General features: G+C 42.9%; 1 protein-coding gene across 2 annotated transcripts in view; it reads left to right on the forward strand.

Annotated features, from left to right (window-relative positions):
• Positions 1-12038, forward strand: part of Prmt7 (protein arginine methyltransferase 7) — a 34067-nt gene that overhangs the window by 7270 nt on the left and 14759 nt on the right. For both annotated transcript variants that reach the window (XM_013013017.1, XM_013013018.1), the window contains exons 5-8: positions 3817-3925; positions 9082-9194; positions 10299-10540; positions 10735-10915. In XM_013013017.1, coding sequence (XP_012868471.1) covers positions 3817-3925; positions 9082-9194; positions 10299-10540; positions 10735-10915 — 645 coding nt within the window. The remainder of the gene's footprint in view (positions 1-3816; positions 3926-9081; positions 9195-10298; positions 10541-10734; positions 10916-12038) is intronic.

The raw sequence follows: 12038 nt of genomic DNA on the forward strand, positions 1-12038 counted from the left end.
TTCTGAGTGTTTATTAGAGATAAAAGTCTCACAGACCGGTGGACTTTTCTGCCCAGGTTGGCTTCAAACCATGATCCCCAAATCTCAGCCTCCTAAGTAGCTAGGATTAAAGGCATGAGCCACCAATGCTTGGCTTCCCCAGAGATTTTGATTTAATTTTTCAGGTATGTGGCCTAAAGACCTAGCTATTTTGTTATGTTTACAAATTTGCCATTTTATGTATGTATGTATGTATGTATGTATTGTATGTATGTATATGTGTATGTTTATATGTATGTCAGTCATGGGGCATGAACTCTAGGCCTAGGCGCTGTCCCTGAGCTCTTCAGCTCAAGGCAAGCACGCTTCAGCTCAAGGCAAGCACTCTACCACATGAGCCACATCGCCACTTCCCGTTTTCTGGTGGTTAATTGGAGATAAGAGTCTCTGGGACTTTCCTGCCCAGGCTGGCTTTGAACTGTGATCCTCAGATCTCGGCCTCCTGAGTAGCTAGGTTTATAGAAGTGAGCCAGCATTTTGATTTTTAATTGGAGATGAGTCTCACAACCTTTTTTTTTTTTTTTTCATCGATTGTGGGGCCTGAACTCAGCCTGGGCACTGTCCCTCAGCTCAAGGCGAGCTTTTCAGCTCAAGGCGAGTGCTTGAGCCACAGCACCACTTCTGGCTGTTTGTTTTGTTTTGTTTTTTTCTGCGTATGTGGTGCTGAGGAATTGAATCCAAGGCCTCATGCATGCAAGGCAAGCACTCTACCACTTCCCATCCACCTTCCCACCCTCACAGGCTTTTTTGAATGAACTGACTTTGAACTTTGATCCTTCAGGTATCATCAGCCTTCTGATACAGCTAGGATTATGAATGTGAGCCACTGAAGCCTGGCTTGTTATTAACATTATATAGGTGTATAATAGAACTAGAGGTGTGGCTCAAGAGTTAATCACCAGATTTGAGTGGAAAAATATTAAGTAGATAATATTTCTGGTTACACAGATAATATATATTGCTGTAGGAAATTGGCAAATGTAAAATTTAAAACATTTTTTTATTGTGAAAATACTGTACAGAGGAGTTACAATTACATGGGCAAGATAATGAGTACATTTCTTATCAAGCATTGTAGCCTCCTCCTTTGTTTTTCCTTCCCATCCTCCCCCCTGCCCCCCAAAAAATTTAAAACATATTATGTTACCCGAGAGTTAACCACTGTTAATATTTTTGGGGGATTGAGAGTACATATTTAAGTACTGGCATCCGGCCTCCTATACAAAATGAGACTCGGGGGCTAGAAGCACAACTCAAGTGGGATAGTACTTGCGAGGCCAGTGTTTAAACACCAATCCCACCAAACAACAAAATGGATTCAGGTGGGAAATAAAATTCCCAAATAACAATGGCTTCAGCAAGATAGAAGTGTTCATTTTATTTTATTTTTTTTTTGGGGGGGGTCTGGTCATGGGGCCTGAACTCTGGGCCTGGGCGCTGTCCCTCAGCTCTTCAGCTCAAGGCTAGAGCTCTACCACTTGAGCCACAGCGCCACTTCCGGCTTTTTTCTTTTTGCTTATGTGGTGCTGGGGAATCGAACCCAGGGCCTCAGGCATGCAAGGCAAGCGCTCTACCACTGAGCCACCTTCCCAGTCCTTATTTTATTTTTTTTATACAAAGTGTAGTGTAATATACTTGTCTACCTTGTCATTCTTACACTGTGATCCACATTCTCATAGTGTAGGAAGATGAGGAAATCCTATAGTTTATTTGGGAACAGTGTTACCCAGAGTCTTGGCAAAGAATTTTATGGTAGAAAAATCCATATTGGTTGCCACCAGATTATGTGGGACCTGCATGTCACGGTGTTTAACTTCTTGGCACTTTGAGTTGGAGTTCTTTTTTTGTGTGCTGATACTGGGGCTTGAACTCAGGGCTTGGGTGCTTTCCCTTAGCATTTTGTGCTTAAGACCAGCATTCTATCACTTGAATCACAGTTTTCACTTGCAGTTGTTGGTGATTAATTGGAAGTCAGAGTTTCATGGATTTTTCTGCCCAGGCTGGTTTTGAATCTGGATCCTCAGATTTCAGCCTTAGATTTTTTTTTTTTTGGTTATGGTACCAGTCCTGGGGCTTGAAATTAGGGCCTGGGCCTGTACCTGAGCTTCTTTTGCTCAAGGCTAATACTCTGTCACTTGAACCTAGCTCTCCTGCTCTTTTGGTGGTTAATTGGAGATAAGAATTTCAGAGGCTTTCCTACCAACACTGGCTTTGAACTTTGATCCTCAGATCTCAGCCTCCTGAGTAGCCAGGATTATAGACATGAGCCACTGGCCCCCAGCCATAAGTATACATTCACCCCCCCCACATGTGTATGTATATATACATATATATATGTATATATATATATATATATATATATATACACACACACACACAAACATATATATGTTTATATACATATATGCACACATATATTCTTTATAAAAGAATATAGTATTTCCCCTTTGATAATATTTTTTAAATGTCCACAGTTGAAACTGGAAAATACAGAAAAAGATGTAGAAAAAAATGACAATCTTGTCATTGTGACCAGTCATATTTATCATTTTTTAATTTAATCTGTGTATGTCATCATGAGAATTGTATGTTATGCACTGACGTCATTGGTACTATGAGGTCTAGACTGGGATGTTAGATGTAAGAGTTGGAGGGACTGGTATCTAGGGAGCTGTGAAAGACTCAGGAAAGACTTCCGGCAAGGGGATTTGTTCTGTTCTGGGAAGCTGGGTTTGATTGGACAAGTGGGGCTAGCTGGTTGGACAAGTGGGGCTAGCTGGTTGGACAAGTGGGGCTAGCACAGGGAAAGTGTGGACTTGCCTGTGAAACGCTCAGAGGTCTAGGTGGCTGAGCATTGGTTGTGGGGTCTGGAAGGAAGTGAGGAATGTTGAAGGGAGATAAAATGGCTTATGTTGTAGAGGGTTCCAAGTACCATAAGGAAACTCAGATAGTTTCTGCCAGCAATGGGGGTCTGAGACGGTTCTGAGCAAGAAGCTTACTTATTCACACTCAACATCGTACCTGGTAATAGTCTCTCTGGCAAGTAGAGCACATTTCCCTAAATTTGTGTGGCAAGACCTCTTCTTGTTCTTTGGCATCACACAGTATAAGAGTGACATCTACTGCTCTTGCTTGGTACTGCAGGATCCCCTCAGCCCCTTTCAGTAGTAGGAGCTAGCATGTAGTGGAAATTTCACATTCTGCGTGTACCTTAAATCTGAATCTCATTCTCCTGGGCTCATTTTCATGACAAACATTTGTAGAATAAAGCAGATAAGTTATAAATCTTAGGACCAGAATCTAGAAATATTTTGCTAACTTTGTTGGTTGTTTTTTTTTTTCCAATTAGCGTGTATTAGTTAGACATGAAGGTTTTTTGTTTTTGATTTTTGTTGGTTGTGGGACTTGAACTCTGGGCCTGGGTGCTGTCCCTCAGCAATTCAGCTCAAGGCTAGCACTCCACTCCTTGAGCCACAGCGCCACTTCTGGTTTTCCGAGTGGCTTATTGAAGATAAGAGTCTCACAGACTTTCCTGCCCAGGCTGGCTTTGAACTGTGATCCTCAGATCTCAGCCTTCTGAGTAGCTAGGATGACAGGTGTGAGCCACTGGCACCTGGCTGACATGGGTAATTTGTTTCCCTCAAAGTATATTTGTTTATATAGTGTATATGTATCAACTTTAGTCCCTCTGTTATTCTCCCTTACCCTTTGGTAGGATATTTTTCAGCTTACTGCTGCTCTGTTTTTTTTCTTTCTGGTTTTGGCTCTGCTTTCCAGGTTTTCAAGCCTATGGCTGATGCTGCTGTGAAGATTGTAGAGAAAAATGGCTTCAGTGATAAGATTAAGGTTATCAACAAACATTCCACGGAGGTGACCGTTGGGCCAGGTGAGAGCTACACATCTGTGTGGAAAGTTTTACTCATTCTTTTTTTTTTTTGGTCGGCCGTGGGGCTTGAACTCTGGGCCTGGGCACTGTCCCTCAGCTCTTCAGCTCAAGGCGAGCGCTCTACCACTTGAGCTATAGCGCCACTTCTGGTTTTCTGGTGGTTTATTGGAGATAGGAGTCTCACCGTCTCTCCTGCCCAGGCTGGCTTTGAACCGCGATCCTCAGATCTCAGCCTCCTGAGTAGCTAGGATTACAGGCGTGAACCACCAGCGCCCGGCTTTATCATTCTTATATGAGGGAAGAAAAGGTTGTTTCCAGTTAAATAGGTATAGCTTCTTTAATCCTCTTCTTTTGTGTCTCTTGATATTTGTCTATTGAAGCAAGTAGCTAATCAAGTACAGCAGTTACATAAATGGTACCTTTTGCTTTAACAAGTTGGATTTCTTGCATGGCCCAACTCTTAAGTTTGGTTGACAGAAATAAAATGAAGGTCGCAGAAAGAAACTTACTTAGTTGGGGCTGGGAAGGTGGCTCAGTGGTAAAGCACTTGCCTTGCAGGCATGAGGCCCTGGGTTCGATTCCTCAGCACCACATAAGCAAAAAGAAAAAAAGCCAGTGGGGGGGAGGGGGGAGGCTGGGAAGGGATGGGAAGGTTAACAAAGGAGGAGGCTGCAGTGCTTGGTAAGAAATGTACGCATTATCCTGCCCATGCAATTGTAACCCCTCTGTACAGTATGTTCACAAATAAAATAAAATTTAAAAAAAAAGAAAAAAAGCCAGAAGTGGTGCTGTGGCTCAAGTGGTAGAGCGCTAGCCTTGAGCTGAAGAGCTGAGGGACAGCACTCAGGCCCAGAGTTCAGGCCCCATGACCAGACCCCAAAAAAAAAAGACGAAACTCACTTAGTTGTAAATTCTGCCCCAACATACAGCAAGTAAGATTATACTGTGTGGACAGGCCCTCTATGTATCTAGAATATTGTTTTCTAGTTAGAAGGAGCAAATCAATTCAGACTTAAAAAATTTTACATACCCTTTGATAGTTGGAGAGTACATTTGAAAGATTTGCAAAGTAAAGTAAAAAATTTTCTATTTTTTAAGAGGTATTTTAGAATTGAAATATCTACCTAAAGTTTTCACCCCCAGTGTGTGTGTGTGTGTGTGTGTGTGTGTGTGTGTTTTGTTGTGGGTTTGAACTCTGGGCCTGGGCGCTGTCCCTAAGCTCTTCAGCTCAAGGCCAGTGCTCTACCTCTTGAGCCACAGCGCCACTTCCAGTTTTCTGGTGGTTAATTAGAGGTAAGAGTTTCACAGACTTTCCTGCCTGGGCTGACTTTGAACCTCGATCCTCCTATCTCAGCCTTCTGCGTAGCAAAGATTATAGGTGTGAGCCACTGAGCTTGATGTAAAACTTTTTTTCTTTTCTTTTTTGTTGGTCATGGTACTTGAACTGAGTCCTGGGCACTGACCCTGAGCTCTTTTGTTAAGGCTAGATAAGACTAGTGCTCTACCACTTTGAAACACAGCACCACATTTGATTTTCTTTTTCTTTTTTTTTTTTGTCGGTTGTGGGGCTTGAACTCTGGGCCTGGGGGCTGTCCCTCAGCTCTTTGGCTCAAGCCACAGCACCACTTCCAGTTTTCTGAGTGCAACCACATTTGGTTTTCTAGTGGTTAATTGGAGATGAGTCTCACAGACTTTCCTGCCCTAACTGGCTTTGAACTGTGATGCTCAGCTCTCAGCTCAGATCCTATTCTCCTGAGTAGCTAGGATTACAAGCAGGAGCCACCAGTGCCGGGCAGACTTTGTTATACTAATTCTCCATCTCAACATACAGCTTTCTTGTTGCCAAGTCGGGTGTCTTCCTCTGTTTCTCTTTCTAGTTTTTGCAGCATTGGTACTTGTTTGCCACTTAGTCCTTCCTGACACTTTCTCTTAGTGATGTCTCCCAATACTTGTCCTTTGTTACTTTTTAGTCCCAATGTGTATTCTCCAAGGTTCTGTTGTCATTCTTCCTTAGAAATGCCATTTAAGTTTATGGTCTTTTTCCCAGAGATGGATTGCACAGAACAGATATAGCGGCTCTTACCGCTCTTCATGTGGCAAAGACTATACCACACGTGGGTAAACTGCTCCTCTCCAGGCCTCTCTTCATTGTTCCCTCACAATGCTAAATGCCAGGCTCCCATGAAATATTTATTAAAATTCACTGGGTCATAAAGCTTTATTTTCATTTTAATGAAGCAGTTTTGGATCATATATCATTTTTATGTTGCATAATTAGCTTAAAGATTATTCAGGAGGTAGAACTGGCAGGGCTTGGTGATTGATTGGCTGCAGGATAACGGGGGAGGAATCAAGGATTCTGCTGGTATCTGCTCCCCATTCATGGGGTACTAGGCATTGGAGTAAGGTAGTGATATTTTCTGGACAGTATGACTGAGACTGTTGTTTGGTGAGACAGGAGCAAGTGTGCAGCAGTGAGGTGGGACTCCAGGCTTATGTACTTAATGCTTGAGATAATCAGCATTGTGACAGGACATTAGGATGGGCAGGGCCCCTTAACATACTGGTCCCTGTGCTAGTTTCTTCTTCTTTTTTTTTTTTTCCTCGATATTGAGGCTTAACCTCAGACTGAGATTTTGTCCAGTCAGCTTTTCTGTTCATAGCTGGTGCTCTGCCACTTGAGCCACACCTTTAACTTCTGTGGTTTTTGTTTGCTTTGTTTTGTTTGCTGGCCAATTGGAGTTAAGAGTCTCTCTGATTTGTCTGCCTGGGATTGGTACAAAACAGAGATTCTCAGATCTTCCTGAGTAGCTAGGATTGTAAGTGTGAGCCACTGGTTTTGGCTTGAAGTTTGTTAACATCTGTTTTACTTCATGTTAGTATACCATCACAGGAGGCAGAATTCATTTGTCCTTGCCCTTTACCATCCATCCCCCTTTTATAGATGAGACATTTGATGGTTTGAACTGAGGGCTCAAGGTTAGAAAGACAGATCCAGATCAGATTTATAGGACTATAAGCTTAAGCTCTCCCCACTATACCCATCTCTGAATTGTATTTCAGATGACTGTGTTTTTTTTTGTTTGTTTGTTTTTTGTTTTTTAGTACTGGAGTTTCAATTCAGAGATTTGTACTTGCTAGCAAGTAGAGGTATGCTTCCAATCTTTTTTGCTCTTGTTATATTTGAAATAGGATCTGCTTTATGCCTTGGCCACCCTGGATTGTAGTCCATTTATATTTCCTACCGTAGCTGGGTAGACAGATTTTTACCACCACATTTAGTTTTTTCTGTTGAGATGAGGTTTCATGAACTTTTTGCGGGGCTGGCCTAGAACCCTGATACTCATTATCTCAACCTCCTAAGTAGCTAGTATTACAGGCATGAGCTGCTAGCTCTTGTCCTGTTATGAACTATTTTGATACTTCTAGCATCATCTGTCAGATTTGTCTTCTTGTAAGGAAGATGAGTGGATTTTGTCAAATTATAATTGATGAGCCATTAGAAATGTTTACAATAATTCTTTATGATGAATAGCTCCTTCCAAAGTCTATTTTGTTTCTTGGTTCATTAAAAGTTTTAATTATAGAAGTAACTTATTACAGAGGTTTAGAAAACATTTAACAAAAGAATTCTCCAAAGTCCTACTTTATTAAAACAGATGGTTCTGGGGAGATTACTTGGTAGCAAGACACCAACTTAATTAGGAGGATTTAATAGAAAGACTCCGGGGAATTCTAAATCATGAGTCTCAATTTTAGTGGTGCAGCTAAGTGACTGGAAGATTATCAGACAACTCCCCACTTTGGGTGTGCTTGTGTGTGTGTGTGCGTGCGCGCGTGTATGCGTGCACATGCCAGCCAGTGTGTACCAGTGCTGGAGCTTGAACTCAAGGCCTCAGTTTCTTGCTTGGCTTTTTCATCAAGACTGGCGTTCTACCACTTTAATTAGAGCTCCACGTACTGCTCTTTACTGGTTAATTAGAGGAAATAAGAGTCTCTTGGCTTTGTCTGTTTAGGCTGGCTTCAGGTTTCAGCCTCCTGAGTAGCTAGGATTACTGGTGTGAGCCACCAGTTCCCAGCTTAACTTCCCTTTCTTGATTTGATTTTCTGTCTATCTCTGTAGTCTGGAAATATTTGGTAGTTTTTGTTCCCAAAATACTTTTTGTTGATAGAATGGAAAGATTTCTATATTTTTAACTGATTTCAATTTGGAACTGTTTCATTTTCCAGTTTATATTTTTCATCTAGTATACATTTGGGGGGCATAGTATTTAGTTTCTTATTTCTAAGTCTTCTGCACCCTAAACTTAAACATACAGAAGAGTTAAAAGAGTGGTACAGTATATCCATTTTCTCTGTATTTGCCAGTTATCATTTGCCTGACTTTAAACTTCCTTTTTTTTTTTTTTGGTCGGTCATGGGGCTTGAACTCTGAGCCTGGGCGCTGTCCCTCAGCTCTTCAGCTCAAGGCAAGCGTTCTACACTTGAGCTACAGCGCCACTTCAGGTTTTCTAGTGGTTTATTGGAGATAGGAGTCTCACGGTCTTTCCTGTCTGGGCTGGCTTTGAACCGTGATCCTCAGATCTCAGCCTCCTGAGTAGCTGGATTACAGGCACGAGCCACCGGTGCCCGGCTCTGACTTTGAACTTTCAGTCATCCTGCCTCTACCTCCCTGGTGCTGGGATTATAGGCCTATACCACTATGATGGTATGTAGATTCTTTCATTGTTGAACCATTGGGTTCACTGGGAAATCAGTTGCAGACATAATATTTCAAATCTATGCATATGCATTTCATTTCAATATAATGATCCATTAACTGCTTCTTTTTTTTTTTTTGACAGTTGTGGAACTTGAACTCAGGGCCTGGATGCTGTCCCTGAGCTTTTTTTGCTCAAGGCTCAAGGTTAATGCTCAAACACTTTGAGTCACAGTCCCACTTCCAGTTTTTTGGTGTTTAATTAGAGATAAGAGTCTCACGGACTTTCTTCCCGAGTCTGGCTTTGAATGTGATCCTAAAATCTCAGCTTCTTGAGTAGCTAGGATTACAGACATGAGCTACCAGCAGCACCTGGCTTTCTTATCTTTTACATATTTACTATGACTACTTTTCCTATTCTGTTCCTTGCTTTGATTCTGTTCTGTTGTGTTTTCAGATGGTGACATGCCGTGCCGTGCCAATATCCTGGTCACAGAACTGTTTGACACAGAACTGATTGGGGAGGGAGCACTTCCATCCTATGAACATGCACACAGATATCTGGTGCAGGTAAGCTATTGCACACATTGCTTATTGCTATACCATGGTCAGCACAGACATTAGTACCTACCTCTCTGTATATTCTGGGATACCCCTCAATCCTGGGAGGAATCTGGCTCAGGTGGCCAGGTGAGCTGATGTAGATAAACCCTGTACTTGTCATTTCTAGTGGTAATGACTATAAGTACTTTCCTTCCTTGCTGGGTCTCCTGGGCCTGGTATATAGAGGATGCAGAATGAGTGAGTAAATGAATAAATGAATGAGTGAAAGAAGGAGCTCAAGCCATAGCAAAACAGGGAAGAGTGGTCAGCAGTGCTTGTTAAAACTAGTAGGTCAGGGTGGCAGCTCTCCATTGGGCATTGCAGTGAGGAGATTCTGGTTCTTGTATATGAGCAAGAGCTGAGCTGAATGGACACTAAACCTGGGACCAGAATTGCTACTTGGCAGTAAGACCTGGACTGTCTTCCAAGATGGTATGGAAATTGGAATGATGACAGAGCATGATGACAATTCAGGCTTTTTCTTTTTTTGGGGGGGGGGGCTGTCATGGGGCCTGAACTCTGGGCCTGAGCACTGTCCCTCAGCTCTGCAGCTCAAGGCTAGCACTCTACCACTTGAGCCACAGTGCCACTTCCGGCTTTTTTCTTTTTGCTTATGTGGTGCTGAGGAATCGAACCCAGGGCCTCAGGCATGCAAGGCAAGTGCTCTACCACTGAGCCACCTTCCCAGCCCCTTAAGTTTTTTTTAAATGACCTGGGCACTGTTCCTGAGCTTCTTTTGCTCAAGGCAAGTGTTCTACCACTTGAGCCACACTGCCACTTCTGGCTTTTTCTGCTTATGTGGTGCTGAGGAATCCAGGGCCTCATGCATGCAAGGCAAGCATTCTACCACTGAGCCACCTTCCTAGCCCCCCACCCTGTCCCCTTTAAAAAAAAAAAAATTGGCTTCTTTTTTTCCTTTCCCCAAGGGCATTTGACTAAAAGCAGTCACTATCCTGATAGTGGAAAGATGTTACTAAATTTTCCTTGCCAAATGAGTAATAGATCTCTTGGCCAATAGAAATTCCTATGGGTTGGATGTCTGATTTGTTGTTGTTTTTAATACAAACTTAGGAGAATTGTGAAGCAGTGCCTCACAGAGCAACTGTCTATGCCCAGCTGGTGGAGTCCAGAAGAATGTGGTCATGGAACAAGCTGTTTCCTGTCCATGTTCAGACCAGCCTTGGGGAGCAGGTCATCGTTCCCCCCTCAGAACTAGAGAGGTGTCCTGGTGCACCTTCTGTCTACGACATTCAACTGAACCAAGTATCACCCTCTGACTTCACTGTCCTCAGTCCTGTGCTGCCTATGTTCAGGTACCAAGGATCCTCCCTAGGTGCTGGTGCTTTGAGACTTTTGGTGGTTTGGGAATTGGGAAATTCTTTTTATTCGGGAAGAAAACCTAAGTTCTTTGCAATTAAGTGTCATAGAGAGATCTCCTTCCATAGAAGTTTAACAGTAGAATGTGTGATATCAAATTATATGGTAGTTCCTGAATATTCTTTCACAGTGTGGACTTTAGCAAGCAAGTCAGTAGCTCGGCAGCCTGCCACAGCAAACAGTTTGAACCTCTGGCATCTGGCCGAGCTCAGGTGGTTCTCTCCTGGTGGGACATTGAAATGGACCCTGAGGGGAAGATCAAGTGCACCATGGCTCCCTTTTGGGCACAGTCAGACCCAGAGGGGCTCCAGGTAAGAGGTAGTAGTTGAGCATGTTTTCTCAGAGAGAAACTTTTGTTATTGAGAAAAATAGCCTATAGAACTTCTGATCACAAAATTGTAGGCAGTACTATCAGTCAAAGGCAAAGAAGAATTCCTTTGGAAATGAAACAAAAATGAGGCTGGGGATATAGAGTGCTTGTCTAGCATACTTAGGCCCTGGATTCTGTCCCTAGCACCACACAGACACACACACACACACTCACACTCACTAATAAGAAGGTGCAGAGTTCCCATAACTATACAAAATAAATAAGTAGATAGATATTAAGAAACACAGCCTATCTGTAGGAAGACAGACCTCTTGGTGAGTTCATGGACAGCACCACTAGTCAAAATGAGCAGCAAGCTGGGTGGCTCACACCTGTAATCCTAGCTACTCAGGAGGCTGAGATCTGAGGATTGTGGTTCAAAGCCAGCCCAAACAGGAAAGTCTGTGAGACCTTTTTTTTTTTGGTCAGAAATAGTGCTTGAACTTTGGGCCTGGGGACTGTCCCTGAGCTCTTCAGCTCAAAGTGAGTGCTCTACCACTTGAGCCTCAATGTCACTTCTGGTTTTCTGGTGGTTCATTGGAGATAATAGTCTCACAGACTTTCCTGCCTAGGCTGGCTTTGAACAGTGATCCTCAGATCTCAGCTTCCTGAGTAGCTAGGATTACAGCATGATCCACTGGAACCCAGCCTGTGAGATTCTTATCTCCAAATAACTACCAGAAAACTGGAAGTGGCCCTATAGCTCAAGGGTAGAGCACTTGCCTTGACTGAAGAGCTCAGGAACAGCAAAGCTCAAGCCCATAGTTCAAGCCCCATGACTGACAAAAAAACAATAAATAAAATGAACAGCAGCTGGGTGCTGGTGGCTTAGTCTGTAATCCTAGCTGTTTAGGAGGCTGAGATCTGAAGATTTGCCGTTCGAAGCTAGTGTGGGCAGGAAGTTCTCCTGGGATTCTTATCTCCAATTAACCACCAGAAAACTAGAAGTGCTGCGGTGACTCAAAGTAACCGAGTAATTGCCTTGAGCAAAAAAGCTCAGAGACAGTACCCAGGCCCTGAGTTCAAGCCCCACAACTAACAAAAATTAAAATAAAATAAACAGC

Source organism: Dipodomys ordii, unplaced genomic scaffold (assembly GCF_000151885.1).
Source record: "Dipodomys ordii isolate 6190 unplaced genomic scaffold, Dord_2.0 Scaffold18, whole genome shotgun sequence".
Taxonomy (NCBI): Eukaryota; Metazoa; Chordata; class Mammalia; order Rodentia; family Heteromyidae; genus Dipodomys; species Dipodomys ordii.